The following is a 19,067-nucleotide window of genomic DNA, read 5'->3' on the forward strand; positions in this document are numbered from 1 at the left end:
CAGAGGCCCCAGTCTCGATGCTTAAGTGACATTAGTAGGACAGCTCTTCTCCCCTTTCTCCCTGAGCTAAGTCTCCTAGGCCAGGACGGAGCCCTGCCTTTAGCACGTAAGTGCAGCAGTGAGTACATCCATGTGGTCCTTTCTTCCTGGGCTTGTGCGAAGCAGGCGTAAGGAGCTGCATGCACAGTTGGTTGGTCATGCTCTGCATGCGTTCATACCTTACTTAAGCAGCTGTCTCTGAAAAATGCTGTGCAGGCCTTCTCGCTCCGGCCTCTCCTGCGCAGATGCCGCTGTAGCTATGTGCAGAATGGCTCTGTTTGTCTGGGCAAGCGGGTGTGTAGGCGGGCGTCCCCCTCCACTTCAAGTGGCATGTGATTTATTTTGGGACTGACTTGGGTTTAAAGTGTCAGCAAAACTCTGGAAGTTCAGGTTGAAAGCATCGAGGTAGGAAGCTGCTTGCTGTCCTGAAATGCCAAAATAACTTGGGTGAGGTGAAACTGTCCAGTTACCAAATGGGTATCGATACCTTCCTTAGCGCCATTGGCTGACTGGGGTTTACAGACCTCGGAGGAGAGCGCTCCTGGCATGAAACGTTTCTCTAGGAACAATGTCTTCACAGCTTTCTTGGACAAAGGGTATCTGTGTAATGAGCTAGTCTTCCTGCCCCAGCTCCCATCTTGGACGTGGAATCCCCTGTAGGTGTGGGTGCATCTGTTATTATTCTCGACTTCTATGGGGCTTAATTAAAATACAGGTCTTTAATTTTTAATGTTTCCTTCCTGTTGATTTGACTGTCTCTGTGTGAGCGAGGTCTCAGTGCAATTACTGTGCTCCCTGTGGAGAAACAGACATTTAATTCAGTGAGGCAGACTCTTTCTTGGAGAGGGTTTATTTTCCTGATCTTCTGATTTAGAGGGATGCAAAAGCAAAACATCTAGTGAGTAAAGAATGCAACACTTTATTTGGTCGTTCTGGACATGTTTGCTGGATCTTGGTTACCAAAATGTTATGTTCTTTGCAGATAGCTGCCTCTTTGAACAAATTGTGCTGAGTAACTTTATCATGAACAACTTCCATTAGCAGGACGAGTCAAAACTATTGGGTCAGGTCCAGGTTTTCTCTTTAAAACTGTGTTCTTGCAGCAGTGATGTAAAAAGATGAAGAGTTTTATTCTTGTAGAACACATTAAGCTGTCTCATGATTTGTTAACCTGAGAATGGGGTCAGGCAAGTACCTTGTGCCTCCTCGCCATGGGGGGGACATGTGTGACTGGAGGGGGGTGCAAGCTCCTCGGCAGGCACTGCCTGCTGCTGTGTGGGACACAACTGTGCTTCTAGCAGGAAGATCTACTATGAACCTTCAGAAAAGGGTGGAAATCTTGGCTCTCGCATTTCCATCGCCCTTATTTAACGCTGCTTCGGCTAACTTGGGGTTTTTGCTACCTTAACTCCCCACGTGCAACACAGGTCACTGCTGAAACAAACATGCAAAGAAAGGGTTTGTCTGTACCTCCTGTATTGCAGTCCCAGGCTTTTTATAGACCGTTCAAAATACTTCAGGCTCTATCGGCTCCAGACTTGAGGCTTCCTCAGGTCCCCTTTGTGTCTGTGTGCGCGTGACAGGTTATTTTCCCTGTGTTCACGGAGATCAGGAGATCTATGTGTGCATTAGAAACTTGTAAATGTCACCTTGTTCTTTTTTCAGATCGTTTCAGGTCCACCTGTGTCTGTCCTGTTTTTCCTACTAGTATTTAATCTTAACTGGCTTGTTGATAGAAATATTTTGTGAGACCGGTCCCCTTCCTGATCCTTGAGACCTGATGAAAGTACAGCAAAACCTAGGCAAAAAGTGTATGGAAGGAGGTGCTGCTGTTATCAGAGCTGGTTGTGGCAGACAAATCCTTGCTGTACCTGCAGGTGTGAGTGGTTCGGGTTCCTTGTGCTGGTGGCAGGGGCACGACGCTGGCTCTGGATGCAGTGACACGCTTGGAATATGCCTTTTTGTGATTATTTCAGTAAGGTATGGCTGCTTTCTGCCGCATATTCCAAAGCTGCTTTGATGTGTAAGCTGCAGACTTAGACTGAAGACCTGGAACGATACGCATGTTGAGGATGAGAGTGATTTGGTGGGATTTAAACGGTCTGATTTTTATCTCCCACCCCCGATGGAGAATAGACACATTTCATTGTTTTTTGTGTGAAGCGCCTTTTAGTACCATCAGCCCAGGAATGGGGGATAAAGAAAGCAGATGTGTCCCATGTCTCTTTTAACTGCTTCTGTTTTTCTGATCACTGTAAAGGAGGCTTTTAAAATTTTTTTTTATTTTTTTTTCCAAGCAGCAAGTGCTCCACAGAGCTTGATCAAAGCTCATAAATGATGAATTGAAGGAATGCTCGGCGGAGAACAGAACGCGCTCCTTGTGCTCTGCTGTGTGTGCTGAGAACACCATTGTTTCTTCCCGTACCTTTTTCATCCTCGAGCTCAGGGCTGGAGAGAAAAGGCCTTTGTTCCTTGCCTGTTAGCTGAGACAATGCCAGTGTGTTGTCCTACCTCTGCTCTCGGCACCTGACTGGCCCTAGCATTGTGGGTTTTGGCAGGCTGAGCGCAATTGTCCTCCAGCTACAGTGTTACAAAGAAAACAAATGGCATCACAGCCTCCTTCCTCCAGATCCTGGCCTGGCAGTTTCATGGCAGCAGCTGCCTGTGTCTGTGCTTGCTGTTTTGTTCAAGATGGGGTGGGAAAGCTGGCAGCCTATGCTGTGCTCTGGGTTGAGGGATGCAGCTTCACCTGACTTGCAGTGCACAGGGACTCTTAGGTTTGCAATTGAACACGCTGGCCTGTGCTCTCCTGCTTCTGCAGATGCCTGCTTCGTGCAGGGAGGGGGCCTGGCCACGGTGACAGCATGCTTGGTTTCTCCTCCACCAGCCCAGCAGCAGCTGCAGCTGTCCTGCCCACTTCTGCCATCCCTCCTCCAGAACCCAGTGCCTCCAGGCTCACGATCTCTAGCATGTTTGTCTTGATGACACTCTGCACAGCTGCTGGTGGTGTGACAGAGGGGAACAGATACCCAGGCAGACCCAGTTTTTTCACCTTCCTTGTAATTTCTATAACATCTCTGGCTGGCTGTACTGTCTTCTGATGCAGAGCTTTTAATTCTCGCTTCCCCTTGGTTTTTGAGGGGCTCATAGCAGGAACCAGTGCTTTGCAAATGAGTAGAGGGAGCAGGTAGTGTGGGCTGGGTGGAGAAGAGGCTGGCAAGGGCAGGTTTGGAGAGGTGCTTCAGTGAAGACTTTAAGAGCTAAGACTGGCTCTTTTCTGTTCCCAGCCCCATGTGAGAGGGCAGAGTTCAGGAAGAGCCACAGGTATTTCTGGATGAAGCAGGCAGCAGTTGCTTCAACATCTACCACTGCTCCTGTCGGGAAGGGCCTTTAGTTATATTTCTCCTGCAGTTTTGCACCCATGCTGACCATGTCTACCTTTCAGGCACTGCAGCAAAGCAATGTTTCAGCTTCCCATTGTGATGTAGAAGGTGGTGGAGGTGCAGGTCACCCTTGCAGAGGTGACTTGTTGGGTTCCTGGTACCGGTGTGGAGTCCTGTAGTTCAAGTGCAGGCTTCAGTCAACGGCACTTGTGCTACTGCTGCCTGGACATGTACCAAAATCCAGCATCAGTTCCTCTTCCCTTCCCATCTACTGCTGGACTTGGCCCCTTCATGAGTAGCCCTGATGTTACACTTCTGTCTAGGAGAGGCAGTTCTGCAGTGCGTTTCAGAGGAGCCATGCTGAAGCTTGCTGACATCCCACAGCAGAGGCCAAAGATGCCCACGCCGTGAGGCAGGGACCTGACACAGGCAGTGCTGGCTCCTGGCCAGCATGAGAGATGATGTCTAGTCAGCAGAGCCCACCGGGCAACGTTCTCTGGCCCCTGCTTTCCTCAAGCTGAGCTGTCTTTGCTTCAAGTTTCTTTGCCTGAAGTTTGTTTCTAGGCATGCCTTTAATTACACCAGCTGGTGGTAACTTCTGTGACATTGTGAAAGTGCCAACAATGCTGTAGTCCCATTACCTCAGAGCCTTAACTCAGCTGCACCTAGTTCAAACTTCTTCCCCCTCCCAAGCTCCCTGTGCGGGAAGGCAGAAGTGCAAACAGCTTCAAACCAGAACAATGTAGCATTGCCTGGGTGAAGAATGTGATTTACTTGCATATGTGTGGCATGTGAATGCCAGGGCCAGAGGGCACTGCTTCAGTCCTCTCCTCCTTTCTTTTTTTTCCCCCCTTTTCCATTACAGATGCCTGAGCCACTGGCTAGCACTTTTGTTTGGGGGTGAGGAGGAGAATGTGTGGGTTGACAGGAGGAGGTGGGAGTGAGATCTTTGGCGAGCCAGCAGTCTGAAACTGAAAAAGCTTAACAGTCTAGGAAAGCTTTGTAGATGAGTTTAAAATTAGACTGACCCAGTGCTTTTATATTGCTGGAATTTAATTCCTCTGACCTGAAGGCTTTTGGTCTGAGCAAGAGTTCCCAGGCTGTGGTCAGTGGAAGTCCGTGCTGTGAGGTGCTCTCATGTGGCCATGGGTCTGCATCAGAGACATACCTCCTGCCTGCCTCCTTGTATTTGTGAAAGGCTCAAGAAATTCAGTCTGAAAAGCCAGGGAACCTCATGTGTTTGTGCTGTCTTTATGTCTGTATCAGTGTGTGGCTTGTCTCGGGAGCCTGTTTACCCACAAACTGGGATACTGCTGTGTGTAAAAGCTGTTTAGAGCTTTTCCTTTTTCAGACATGATTATAACTGTTTCTCTTCTGTTCCTGTTTGCAGGTTGTGCAGCTTGACATTAAAGAAACTGGTAGTCTTAAAGGAATTGGATAAGGAGCTTATTTCTGGGGTCATTGCTGTCAAAATGCAGGTAATTGCTGCTCAGTTCTAAGCATTAAATGTGTTCTTTGGCTAAAAATACTGGCAGATGCCTGAACTGAGCTTCACCACCACGTGAGGATCCACTGCAGCCACAGGCTTCTTCCTGAGTACATCAGGGCATTCTAGATGTGTGGAGGGGCTCTTCTGATCCTTCCCCCATGTTCCTACTGTGTTTCACTGTTGTAAGTGAAGAATATTGTTCACTGAGGGCTCAGCATGAGCTTATCTGTATGTGAAAATGCTCTTTACAGATCATATGGTCACCTCTGCTTCCTGAACTGTTACTAAATCCGATACCTGGTTCTCTATTTAACGTGCTTCAGCTCACTTTAGGGCTGAACGTCTTGGTACCTTGGTCCTGGTTTGGGGGTCTGGAGTTTGGGCTGCCTTCTGCTGACGAGCAGCTCTGCTGTCAAGACCAAGTCATTTCATAGCCAGGTGCTTGCCAGTGGATTTGTAGGGTACCTGTACACTTTAGTTTGTTTCCATAAAATACAGCTGTCATCTTAGGTCAATAACCCACTTCACAGCATACGTTCCTGCCATGTAATTAGGTGCCTACATGTAGGTCACACTGCCTGGAGGCAGGCTGGGAAGGAAGGGGACTTGGTTCCACAGTGCGTCACAGCATCCGTTCAGCTCACATGCTTCCACCACTGCAAATGCTGAAGTACTTAACGAGTAAAGGCCTAGCAGACCTACAAGTAGAAAAATACCATTAACTATGCTGAAAAGCAGCTGCTTTTCTAATAAAGAGCCAGCAAACCCCTGCAGAGAGCTGGTTGTGTCAAAGCGCACAAAATCTAGCTTGGAATGTGAAATCGTGAAGGCTTTATGGTGCCAGAACATGCAGCTCGGAATTTAACCAGCATCTCATCTCCATGAGCAGTCCATCTGGGGTAAAAATGTGTCCCTGTTGGAAGGCAGTTCATGCACCCACAGCAGGGAACGGAAAGTCAGGGAATTGTTTCACACACCTGGATTCATGGGAACCTCAGAAGAAGCGCAGCTGTGGGCTCTCAGGCTGTCAGATATTGCTTATCAGGACTGAAAGCTTTGGCTGCATCACACTGAGGGCCTGAGGCTTGTCAGTGAATGATCTTCACTCAGTGTGTCAGACTTGGGTTGGAGAATTCAGTAGGTTTTACTGGAGCAAAACCTTCTTTTCATGTTCAGGTTGCTGCTGAGTGCTTATGCTTTTTATGGGTGAAAGCTTGCCTCAGACCTCCAAGTGCAAAGGGAATTGTAACACGTGGGACTTTCTTGTCTGTTTTGGGTACGTGTTGTGATCTGCCTTGCTACAGTAGTTTAGATGCTGGAACCTGAGTAGTAGTTCTGCAGCCCTCTCTACACCAGGGCAGATCCCTGAGGAACTGGAAGGCAGGACTTGCCCTGTTTGGGGTGCTCATCTGCCAAGCCTGAGGCAGCAGCTTGCATCCCCAGGCCATCCTTACTCTGCCCTTGATATATCTGTCCAGTTGACCTAGAGGTGACGGGCTGGAATAACCACTGTCCCAAAGAGTCTCACCTTGGGTGTCCCTTGTGCTGGATCAGCACCCATATTTCTTCGTGATGTGTGATTTAACGGTGGGTCAGTAGCACTGCAGCTGTCTCGGACACGGGCAGCTCTGAAGCCCTGTTATTAAAAGTCCCTTTATAGCTTGCAGGTTATGACGATGATGCTGACAAGCTCTTTCAGGGACACTTAATTTGCCAGCACTCGGATTTCTGACATGGCTATTGTTTGAGGCTGGTGATACTGGATCATCAAATATATGATCTCTGTCAGATGACTCACTGCCTTTGTATGGGGAATTTTGTGAGAGGTGTCAGACACTGGAGTCCTTCCAGAGGGGGTGACTGAATTCAGACCTAATGAGAGCATCTTACCTGCATTTCCCGTGTCTCCTTGCAGCCTCCTGAACAGTAATGTTCAAAGGGTTGTCAACTGTTATTTCCTGAGCTGTTGCTCTATTTATCTGCTGCGGTCTTTTAAAAGCGGCTATATTTGGTCTTTCATTAGATTTAGAGTTGCATAACAAGTAAAGCAAGATTGCTGCTATTAGGAGCAGCATGGAACAGATGCCACTGTTGCCAGCGGCGAGGCTAACTGTGCTTTACTTACATGCGCGCTGCTTTTCCCGGGGGGAGCCCTTCAGTTTCTCACTCTGCTGTCTTCTGATCCGCTTAGGCACCTCGGCTTTTCCACAGAGGAGCCAGCGCTGCGTTGGGTAGGAGCTGAGGCACTGCTGCAAATCACAGCATTCGCTCTGGCTGCCTGAGCAACACGTTTGGGGAGGAAGGGTTGTAAATGAGTCTCTGCTTCTCTCTGCTCTCAGGATGCTATGCGAGGCTGCTATAGCCAGACCATATTTCCCTTCGGGTTTAGCTGGGAGGTGTTTAGCCCCCGAGTCTGTTGCTGATTTCCCAGATGCAGCTTTTTTGATGGCCTCAGTTCTGTGCATCTGGGAGACCAGCCCATGGGGACAAAGCCAGATCTGCAGTCTCAGCAGAATACTGAGCCAGGGACCTCTGAAACTTGCCACCGTGTTTGAACAGTGCAGAAGGATTTGCTAGGCAGCACTCTGTCATTCTTTCCTGCTAGTTTTCCCTGAAACATTCCCTGCAATGAAATATTCACACAGCAAACAGCCCAGTAACTTGGCTAGTGTACAGCAGCCCAAGCACAGTGTTGATTTGGAGTTACCCTGTAGTATCATCAAGTCTCTAGACTCCACTGTGATGCTCAGTGGATTTTTTTTCTTTTATAACCCCAGTGGCTCGCAGTTGTTTAAACAGGTTTAAATCTCCACTGTCCCCAGGGAGAGGTATGTGCGCCAGAAGAAAAGACCAGTCTGTCACAGCTGTCAACAGAGGTTTAAGCATGATGCTGCAGCCTCCAAACCCAGGAGATGAGCCTTGTACCTATTGCCTGGAATAAAAAGATGAGATTTGATCCTGAGGGGTGGGAGTTGACTCATAGCTTTTGAATGCTGGGGTTTGGCAGAACAAAAGCTGCTTTGTTGTAGTTAGGAACAGTAAATATACCCAAATCTTTATTAGTCAAATCTCTCCCTTTCATCTTATTAATATTTCACAGAAGTGCAAGGTCAGACCCATCCATTCACTTTCTCCGTGGTAGTCCCTGACAGTGTTTCCTGGTTTTCAGTAAATAGGACTGGGGTAGGATGCAAGGGCTGCCTTCTGGGGAATTCACCCGGTGGACTTTGTTTCTGTACAGGGTTCCAAGCGCATCCTGCGGTCTCATGAGATTGTATTGCCCCCGAGTGGACATGTGGAGACGGAGCTTGCACTGACCTTCTCACTGCAGGTAAGGTGGCTGTGGCCTTGGGGCATGTGGACTTGCCGCTTAGCGGTGAGCAGAGGTGCCTTGTGAGTCTGAGGTGAAGATCCTTCTAGTCCTGCCAAAGATGCTTGTTCTTAAGGCAGTCCCAGCCATTTCTGAAAAACTATTGGAGCTCTTTTGGCTTGTCCCTTGTCTCTGTGGGGAATTTGAATAAAAATGGCCCAGGTGCTTCCAGGATCTGGGGAGGGGGAAGCCCAATAAGAAGGCTGCTATATAAACCCTTAGAATTGTTCTTGGGGCCAACCCTGTGTCATGGAAGCAGATCTCTAATTCTGAGTTGTCTGGGGGGATCAGGCAAGTTAGATGCTAGCTGCAATTTGCGTGTCCTCGTTGCAACAACACAAATGTGTCTGAATTGCCTCTCAGCACTGAGGCCTTGAGCATGGTGCTGGTTTGCAGTGTTAGGGGACCTTCTGTGTTGTGCATCCTGTGTTTGGATCTCAGGAAGGTGAGGACTTTGCAGTCAGTCCTCTTCATGTTATGGTTGTGGCAAGAACTGGAGCAGAGCAGGATGACTCTTTTTTGACTTTTGTTGCCTTCCCTATGAGTAAGCACTGAAGGGTGGCAATCACGGAGGGTGGCATGGAGCATCAGGCTGACAGAACGTGGTAGGTAGGAATGGGGCAGGTGAACCTCTGATTTGGAGTTGCCGAGGGAGGCACCATGTAGGGAAGCAGGAAGAGTATTCGGTTACTCCTGGCTCTGGAGTCATAGGAGTAGCTGGGAATTGGAGCAACAGTATTTTATTGGTTCCTCTTTTCCTTAAAGCATGCTGCCCTGGTGCTACCTCCTGAGGAGGGAAATAAGATAGAGACTGGCTTGCTGCAAGCAAGAGGGAGGATCCTGCATGCGTAAAGCAGAACCAGACAGATGCTCAGAAATGTTCATATTTGTATCACCTGTGTTTTGGAACTATTGGTTCGATCTTGAAGTCAAGAGTTTGATTTGGTAAGGAGAAAGGCTCAAGTGATGATGTGAGACAGACTGGTTGTTACTCAGACCAGGGCGGACTCGAAGCCGGTAAGATTTCACTGCAGATGAACGATAACGCTGTGGCTGCCCAGGCAGACATACAGGTGGCTGATGATTCTGGTTCTGTCCTGATGCAGCCCACAGACCGAGTTAACTGCAGCATTGCATCCCCTCCTTTGTGAACAGGAAAAACAAAGCCACATGCCAGGAGTATGCTTGGATCCTGGGGCTGCAGCTCTCCCATGGTTGGTAGCAGGGCTGTAAGATGAGCCAGGTCTCCCTCTGCAAGTCCTGTGTCAGCAAGGAGCAAGTATTTCTGCAGATCTTTTGGAATTAATTGGGAATCTGCTGGGTTTTTTTTCTGGGACTTGGAGTAATGCTGCAGCAGGACGCAGAGCAATGCCTTTAACTCTGTATCCCTTGAAGGGGCTGGGAATTGAGCCAGAATAGGGGAGAGTGATATCTGTGACACTGAGCCTTCAGAAGAGGTGAGCAAGCTTAATGCAGAGATGTGCTGCTGGTCTCTGACTGCAGGAAGGGTTGGTGGTCTTGGATGCAGTAAGGCCTGGGAAGCCTTCCTGAAATGGCATCGCAGGATTTTTATGACAGCTTTTATTGTTTCTTAATTGGATGACGGCTGGAAGCTACTCCTAGCTAACAACTGCAGCTTAAGCCAGATGCAGTCTGAATTTAGTGCCTGGGATATATTTGAGAGTGGTGATGGGCTGCAAAGTAAAAGCATGTGGATGTCACAGAACAAGGTCCCAATATCTTGCAGCAGCCAGTAGCTCCATATTGCGCTGTCAACTCTTCAAACTGTATGCCTTGCTTTGTGCTAGCTGTCTAAATCTGCAGCCTCTTGTATCTTCACAGTCACCATCTCTTCAGCAGCTTCTTCTGGGTGAAATTCTTGTTTTTTGCACAGAGCATTTTTCTTGTAAGAGCTAAGCTGGAAAGCTGATGGTACTGGCTGGCATAATAGCGAGCAGCCCATTGTGTCAGGCAGGCCTCCGCTAAAGCAGAAGGGAGGAGTTTCCTGTTGCTCTATTACACAACTGGGGTAAGACTGGAGTTAGTGGTGTGTCTGATCCTGTTTCACATTGCTGGCTAGGGCTAGACCAGTGGTAGCCTCTCTGGCAGGTGAGCTACTGTCACCCTTACTGCTGGAATGCCTGCTGCTTCTGACCTCTGTGGGTTTCACAGGACCAATTGAAATTCTCTAGATATTTCAAGCACAACATCACAGCTCTCTGGAGCACGTAGTTCCTGTGTTTAATCTAATAAACCTTTCTGGATGGAAGGGATTACATCACCTGGGGCTTCAGAAGGAATGTCTTGCCCTGACTCTCGCTGTTCTGGTGGGTGTGATGGCCTCCTCACCTCTTGGAGGTGCCTTGGGGTGCTTGGTGCTGCCTCTAAAAGTCGTGTTTTCAAACGTTTTGAGTCAAACTGTTTGCTTTTCTAGTCTCTGTCACAGACTGACAATTAGTGAAAAGTTTTTGTTGAAACCGTTTTGTAGAGTTGATAAGCCATGGCTAGTGTTAAAACCAGCTTGTCTGTGCTATGCCAATGGCTCTGATTTTCTTCTAGAGGCCCTTGCTTTTAACAGAGCAGCTGAATGGCCTGAGTCTCTCTGTATCTTTCTTTGACCATCTCTGTGAATGCTCACCAGGGGTGGCCAGGCAGCACACCTTTGAAGAACAGAAACTTGCACATATGTGGACTTAAGCTGTCCAATTTAATCGCTGAAAATTGTACATGTTGAAGTCAAGCTGGCTTGGGACCAACTGTGACTTTGGATTTCAGCTGCAGCCTTGGTGTGGTTCAGGTGCTTTGAGCTGAGAGCAAGGACACCCTCTCCCCTGCACCCATCCAACATGTGGAAGGGCCCCAGAGGCAAGGAGATGGAAAAATTGAATGCAAAAGGTGCCTATGGCTTTTTGAGCCCCTCTTGCTCCTTCCCCTTGATAACTTTCTTCTATCCCTGTTCAGGGGCATTGCACATCTGTAAAGTCACAGGCTCCATTTGTGTCTGGATGCAGGTGTGTTTTGAGGTTCTTCTAATCATGTGGGCTGCTGTTCCTCTGCAGGGCTGCTTCCTCATGCAGTGCACAGTAAATCTTGCCCTTGCAGAGCAATCAGGTAATTAGTATTCTGCTTGTTTATGTGACCACTGTTCTCAGCTCTCCGCATAGCAGTCAGGCTTGCTCTGGACTGCAAATTAATATCTCTGGCTTTGTCGTGGCTCTTAGCATTTGTATTTATCAAGTGTTTTGATGGGCAGGAAGTTATTTTCATAATGTCCCAAGGGGGGCGGGGGGGAATGCAGGTCTTGCCTGTGAGAGAAGTATCCTTCACCCGGGAATGTCCTATTTGAGATCCCTGCGATCAGATTCTCCTGTCTACAGGTTACGTAGTGCTACATATTTTGTATACTTGGAACATGTGTCCCATTCACCTCTGTTCTCGGGATGAGACTGGTCAGGTGGCTGCTGTATCTTTTCTTGAAGATTGCTCTTCCATTGCATGACTCCTTCCTCCCACAGCTGGTGAGCTGTCCCCTGGGGACTGTCAGCGTGCTGGCGAGTATTCTGGCAGAAAGCGGGACCTGAGTGCACTGTTACTCTGTGCAGATAAGCAGGGCAAACTGAGATGGCATGGTTAACCTTACTCTTTCCCTGATGGTCTCTGCTTGACTTCACAGCCTCTCTGTTCTGGGGGAGGTTTTGGGGAGGTAAATGTATTTTCTTGTACGGAACGTGTCTTGGAAGGATTTATATCTTTGCAACATAGCCTGGCAGTAAGACAGGGCTTTTCTTGACTCAGTTATGTAAAATACAACCACTTTGAGGAACAGAAGTTTGAGTATGTTAATGCTTGAAAACACTGTCAGCTGCAAGAGCCCTGTGCCTCAAGGAGACCATATCATCCTGGAGGGAATCGGCACGTTACCAAGAGGCATCAGCAAGTCCTTGGGGCTCTTCATAGCCGTGCCTCTTTTTGCTTGCCATTCAGAGCACGATAGGCTCTTAAACATGTGCAGTAGAGGGTCAAACACAGAGAAGTGTCCTTGTGCTGGAGGGAGGGCAGTCTCCTGCCAAGAGGGGGGGGGGTCTGCAGCTGTCCCTGCCACTGCGTGCTGCCTGCTGTGTTTGTGCAGGGCAGCCCGTGCCCCAGCAGCACCTTTGGGGCTCCGGTTCTGGGCAACCTCTTCTAGCTGTTGGGGGAAGCATCTCCTGGCGGCGGCTCATCACTCTGGAACCAGGCTTGGGCTCAGCTGATCCCAAACTGGGCAGAGGTGAAGGCTTCCTTGGGATGATGAAGGATTGTCCGCTGAGTGCAAGCTAGCTTAGGCACTTCTGAAAGCCCTGGGGTTAGTCCCTGAGAATTGAGTTTACTTGTGAAGCAGGCAGCCTGGGAGATGGATAAACAGCAGACATAATAAATTCCATTGTGTTTCCAACCACAGTACCCTCACTTCTTGAAGAGAGAAGGCAACAAGCTTCAGATCATGCTGCAGCGGCGGAAGCGGTACAAGAACCGAACCATTTTAGGCTACAAGACTCTGGCCGTGGGGTCTATCAACATGGCTGAGGTGAGCATCATTTGACATGATCACTATTTACAAAGGTGGATGTTTTCCCTTCTCTTTAAACCCAGTGTTGTCGCTTTCGCTCATTGGGAATAACCTGGTGGGATTTCATATAGAAGCCTTAGTAACTGTAATCAGCATTCACAGGGCTATATTTTAAACAGATATTACTACTGAGTAATAATACTGGACATTTTCTGGATAGTATCTTGATATCTAAAGCTTCCATGAGGCTAATTTATTAGCTTTTGAGGGTTTTGTTGTTGTTGTATGGGTTTTTTTCAGAGTTAGGGAGATCATAAGTGCAGAACACAACAGATAGTGTCACTCAGACAAGCTTTCTAGCCCTAAGAAATGTAAAAGCAAGGTCTGCTGTGCTTCTCTGTGCCACCGGATGAGAGTTCAGGATCAAGTAGTTTCATTTTGCTTGAAACACCCTTTACAATTCTTTTTTCATGGCTGTTGGTAATTCAGGTGGAGTTCAATTCATGAGAGTTAAATGATAAAATTTTCAGCTCTACACCTGAAAATTAGTGCTGGAATCAAGTATGGATAAATTATTCACTAAGGCTTTCTGAGTGGCTTAGCTCCATGCTTTGTTATTTCACGCCCTGTTTAATCTCTGCTGTTTCTGTTTCTGAGTGTTTAGAATGGGCTTAGCAGTAGCAAGTTCAGCTTATACCAGTATTTTTCATCAGACTGCATTCTGTCAACAAATAGTTTCCATCCAAAATAAGCTAGTGTTATGGTGTGGTGAGTTATTACTATATAAAATAATTAATTTTAAAGACCACTCCTTGTGCATGAGTTCAGCTTCCCTTAGACTTGCAGTAAAATGGTGAACAACTCCCCATTTCAGTTGGCCAAATTCCAATTTGTGGTATTATAGCTCACATTTATTCTGTAGTGCGTTTGATTTGTTCAAGAACTAGAAATTAAATACCGCTGTAAGGCAGAAAATGTTAATTAGACCCATCAGTGAACTTCTAAGTGTTGGCTATTTGCTGCTGCATGTGGTTTTTCTTACGTCTTTTTGTAATGTCAGCTGACTGAGGTTAGAAGGTGAAAAAATTTCAAAGGTTCGCTTTGTTAGGAAATGGTTGCTCTCCAGCTCATCTGGAATATTTCTGAAATTGAAGACCTCAGGAAAACAAATTTTAGACACATGCGCCTTTTGCAGTTTATACTGTAATGACCCCTAAACAGCACAGATGTGTTTCTTAAAATTAAAAAAAAAAAAAAAGTTAGCTGTTGAAACAAAGCAATGAATTGGAGTTGTGAGTCTGAGCAGAGCTCAAGAGCGGGGGGCACATGTTCCTCATCAGCTCAGGTCTTTTTAAAGCCATGTGAAGCAGCCTGGCGTGTGTTAGGAAGCTGAGGTGCAGACATGGAGAAGCACTTTCTGATTTTGGTGGGGCAAGAGAAGAACATAAGTCTTAGGTTCTTAGGGAGAGTCCTGTGAGCTGGGGGTGGCAAACGAAGGAGAAACCCACACAGAGGTGTCCCTCTGAATCCACCATTGTCTTGTTTTTTGTGACCTACTGCTTCATTATCCTGGGGTGGCCAGCTCGTCTTGCGATTCAGGTGTCAGCTCTCTGGAGCAGGGATTTTTGCTTTAGGAAGCGCTTTGCATTGTACCTCACCAAGAATTTTTGCCTTTACCGGCTCTTCTGCAGCGCTTTAACACAAAATTGAGTTCCTTAATTAGGTGTTCAGAAGGTTGGTAACTTGATAATTCAAATCAGTACTGTGCTGTGGAAGCAAATACATGGTAATGAGGTAGTCAAGTATTTTCCTTCAAGGGTGAACTAATCAACTGTCAAGCTCGGAATGCTTTTTCTTTCCTTCCATCACTTACATTAGTAGTCAAATAAAATCTCAACTAGCGTTGTGTATTGCCTGCAAGTGGCTCCTGCTGTTGCAGGGTGTTGGCTTGCTTCTGTACTTGGAAATGTGGAGTAACTCCACTAACATAAATAACTCCTGTAGCATGCAAATAATGGAGGTTTAAATACATTTGAATGCAGATTTCTACTGCTTGATTTCTGTCCCAGGTCATGCAGCACCCAACAGAAGGTGGTCAGGTTCTGAGCCTTTTCAGCAACATCAAAGAGGCTGCAGTGAAGGTAGCAGAAATCTGGATCTTCTCCTTGTCAAGTCAGCCGATTGACCATGAAGACAGCACTATGCAGGCCAGCCAGAAAATCAAGTCTACAGGTAAGAGTAGGACCACATACTCTGAGGACCAGTGTCTTCTGAACTTGCTGGAGTTAAACACCATCTGGGCTTAGATCCTTCCTGGGACTGCTGTGTCTGTAGCTGATTAATGCTAAGATAACTCATTTTGCAAACCTGTTGCTATGTGAGTGCGGAGTGTGACAGGAGTGGGGGTTTGAATTGTCAAAGCTTCCCCTGCATATCACACTGGGGCTGAGCCATCCAGCAAGGGTTAGCTGTGTTCTCACCAACACTCTTCCAGCATTACTGGTAGGTGTGTTGAGAACCTGTAACTTCTCACCTGGCTAACAGTGGTGTATTCAGGAGATTCATGATTAAGCTACTCTTCGAACTTCTTTTTCCTTTCAGTATTCTACAATAAATCATGTTAGCTTAGATGAGACCTGCAACGTGTTTTGCTGTGGACTTTAGCCTGTTTAATGAGTGTAAATCCATGCTGTGCACTGTATAGGGAAGTCATTGGGTTTCTACTTGTGACAATCTTTTTATGTGGTACCAGCCCTTTGCTCGCTGCTAGAAGAGTGACCAGTTGAAGGTGTAGTGCATGCAAATGCTTTGTTGTTGCCTGAGGCCAGGCAGCTCACCTGAAGTGTCATTTCAGTACAGGATCTAGACTCTCCTGGCATGTCTTACTTGTTCCTTTAAGCCAGTTACGCCCGTGTTAGGAGGAAACTTCCCCTGTGGAGAAACCTCTCTACTTGCTGCTGCCTAACAGGTGGTTCTTTCCAGGGTAAAAGGGGGTGGTGTTTCAAGGACCCTTATCTGTGCGCTGGTCCTTCCTTCCTATTAGATGTGTTTCTCCTTGTTCCTTACCTCCAGGTGGTTCCCATCTCACTGGTCTAGCACAGGTAGAAAATAAACTAGCAGGTGTCTCCCTGTGTGCCTCCTTTCTTGATTTGCGACCGTTAGTTGGCCTTCTCTGCTCCTGAGATGTGACTGTCCCCTCACCTTAAAGGAGTTTCACAGGATCTCTCCCCTCTTTCCTTCCCTTTCAGACAACTATTCCGAGGAAGAGTACGAGAGCTTCTCTTCTGAGCAGGAGGCCAGTGATGATGCCGTACAGGGCCAGGTACTGTTTAGGGCATGGCTTCTCACTGTGAGAGCTTCAGCAGAGTGTGTACACTCTCAGCTCGTGCTTGAAACTAAAAGCCTATTTCTTTAGCTAAACCATGACAGTGCGAGACTGTCACCAAGTGTTTAGCTGTGGCAGGAAGGCCTGCAGAGTAACCCATTTCTTCCATCATGCTGTGATTTATCTGTTCATGTGTTTGGACTTGAGCTCCCTTTAAACACTAAAACATTAGCATCCTTGTGTAATGGTCAAGGCTTCTGTAATGCTGATTGGATTCAAAGAGCCCAACTAGATCCCCAGCTGTAGTTAATTGGCCAGTGGGGTCTGACAGTCTTTAGTCTTTAATAACTTCTACAAAACAGGTCCTTACAGAGAACCCCCTGGGTAGATGTGAGATGCTTTTGAGTTTGGGTCTTATTTGCCTTCAGACTCTGGCATCACCTGCCTTCCATCTCTGGAAGTGTACTGAGAGAGGAACCCACTGAAATGTGGGGCTGTAATTATCCTGCTGCCTTGAATGCAAAACTAGGGCTGTTTTGCTTCTCCAGGCTGTTATTCCTGACCCTCTGCAGGCATGGTTCGCTTCCTTTTCCCTCTGCCATCGTAACTGCAGTTAAGGCAAATGCTGAATGCCTGGAAGACAGAGCAGCAGGTTCATCTTCACAGAGGGAAAATTTTTAGCACTTAAATGCTCATGTGTCCCTGAATCACAAAAGGTAACACAGGAATCCTCTTTCTGTTCAGGATTTGGATGATGATGAGTACGAGCTGGGGAAGCCCAAGAAGCAGCGGAGATCGATAGTAAGAACGACGTCCATAACCAGGGTCGGTGGAAATTAGTTTTACTAACACTGATGGGGTCTGGCCAAGATACACAGTGCATGTGGCTTATGGGAGCAACAGTACCAGCCATGCTGGCCCAGCAGAGAGCATGGGGGCATGGTCACAGTGTGTGAAGAGCTAGAAAAAGCAGCCAGTTCAGGGAGTAGGGCAGTCCAAGGTGTATGTATGTGCTGTCCTGAGAGTCCTTTGGCTGCAAGGCTAAGGAGCTCCAAAAATCACGTAAGTGTATGAAATTCCACCCCCCACCGCCCTCCAAAGAAGCCAGTGCAGGATCCATGCTCATGTAAGTCCTGAAAGTAGCTTTCAGTGAAGGGAGTCTCTTCTGCTTGTGCTCTGCATGGGAGAGGCCAGTGGGAGGTTTCAAAATGAAGTAGCTGAGTCAGGGGCTAGAGCCTGTCAGATAAACCTGAGGTGGTATTTGTGGTGCTGAGGCAGAAGAAGTAGCTGCATGTTGAAAGCTTTGGCAAGTTGCATGCAGCTATCCACCTTCTACAGCAAGCATGCATATGCTTGCAAAGCTGCACTTCTCTGTGGAGCAGTGACTTGTGCTTGACCATGCCAAAATTCTGCTCACACAGGTGTGCATGTCTGTGATGACAGTAATTCAGAATCAACAGGATGGGGCTAGGTTTCTTTTTGGACTTAGGAGTAAGTTTGGAGATCGTTGTGCCTTCTTGTGAGGCTATTTCTGAAATCCATGTTTTGATAAGGTGTGAAATAACCCCTGTTTTGACCTGAATCTGATATTAAAAGGGTCCTGTCTGTGAGACCAGGAGCATGCTAGTTCGTATCCTTGGTGTCCTTCGTGTTGTTTTCAAGAGTCAGTGACCAGCTAGGACAAAACACACCACTTGGTTATTAAGCAGGCAACTTCCTCATAATAATAATGTCTGTCTAGCCCTGACCTCTGAAGTGACAGTGAATTTCCAGTGTGCGGGGCTGGCCCAAAACTGGGTTTGGTGCTGCCAATTAAGTTAACATCAGTCCAGCTCCGAACTAGGCCTCCCTGTCTGCCAACTGTCAAACCATTCAGGCCAGCAGACACCTCTGGCCATGGCACCTTAGCTACTGTGTGCTGTGTGTCCTCCCTCCACAGACTGCCGTGCTGGTCTGTGTGATGGACGGTTGTGCTTGGCCTCCTGAGACAGAGGACGACTCTCGGAGCATCTCAGCCTCACACGTGTGTTGGGGGCAGAAATAGGGCAGTCTTGTTTGAGGCCTGGTGGATTTATTTCACCTAAACCTCAGCTGTCTAGAAGGTGGCTGCAGCTTGCAGGATTTGAGTTCAGAGGTAAAGGGCTAGGTTTGGAGGTGTGGGGCGGCATGAAGTGTCTGAGGTCAGAGTGGGAGCAGGCAGTTGGATTTGTAAGAAGAGCTCAGAGGAGGTACAGGAGGGCCAGCGAATGAGCAACTTTGCTAAAGAGTGGCCTGGTGCCAGCTGTTTTCTCCTCCCTTTCCTCCTGACACAGAGGTGCCACCTCAAATGCTGTGTACCAGCACTCACACCTGGGCCCTTCTCATCTTCCTTTTCTTCAGGGTGTGCAGACTTAGGTTGGTCAGACGAGACAGAGAGAAGAGCTGGGCAGCTGGTGGCAAATCTCAGCTGTTTGGTCCTGCAAGAGAGGGAGCTCGCTCGCTCATGGGGGCAAGTAAACACAAAGGGAGTGCAGCAGTTTGGCTTGTGTTGCTTTGCACTTGGTGCCTGCCGTGTCCAGGATCTGGGGGTAACAGACTCAGAAAGCATTTTTCTGATGAGCAAGTACTAAGGACAGGCCCCACAACTTTTCTGCGGTGCTGCTAGTCAAATAAATAAGCCTGCGAGGATGAACTGCAGGCTGCTGGAAAACACAGTGCTTGGTTGGTAGAAAACATATTTGAGCTTTGGGTCAGTGGGTAGATGCCTGTGTTGGCTCACCCACGTTAAGAATCAGAAAAATTGACTCCCAGAAATATCAAACAGGGTACAGGAGATGATCTGGCAGATAAAATAATTTACTATCCACTGTGTGTCCAAACAAGAGCAGTGTGCCATCAGTCAGGGCCAGAAGGTTTGTATTTCTTGGTGGAATGAG

The 19,067-nt window shown here is 47.6% G+C and overlaps 1 protein-coding gene across 13 annotated transcripts in view; it reads left to right on the forward strand.

The window, feature by feature from the left end:
• PACS2 (phosphofurin acidic cluster sorting protein 2) overlaps window positions 1-19,067 on the forward strand; it is an 83,318-nt gene that overhangs the window by 24,471 nt on the left and 39,780 nt on the right. For 9 of the 13 annotated variants that reach the window (XM_040610206.1, XM_040610208.1, XM_040610207.1 and 6 more), the window contains 6 exons: window positions 4,813-4,900; window positions 8,153-8,242; window positions 12,720-12,845; window positions 14,897-15,059; window positions 16,076-16,149; window positions 16,897-16,977. In XM_040610206.1, coding sequence (XP_040466140.1) covers window positions 4,813-4,900; window positions 8,153-8,242; window positions 12,720-12,845; window positions 14,897-15,059; window positions 16,076-16,149; window positions 16,897-16,977 — 622 coding nt within the window. The remainder of the gene's footprint in view (window positions 1-4,812; window positions 4,901-8,152; window positions 8,243-12,719; window positions 12,846-14,896; window positions 15,060-16,075; window positions 16,150-16,896; window positions 16,978-19,067) is intronic. The other 4 variants (XM_040610210.1, XM_040610212.1, XM_040610219.1 and 1 more) reach the window with 2 other exon arrangements.

This window comes from Falco naumanni, chromosome 11 (assembly GCF_017639655.2).
Source record: "Falco naumanni isolate bFalNau1 chromosome 11, bFalNau1.pat, whole genome shotgun sequence".
Lineage (NCBI taxonomy): Eukaryota > Metazoa > Chordata > Aves > Falconiformes > Falconidae > Falco > Falco naumanni.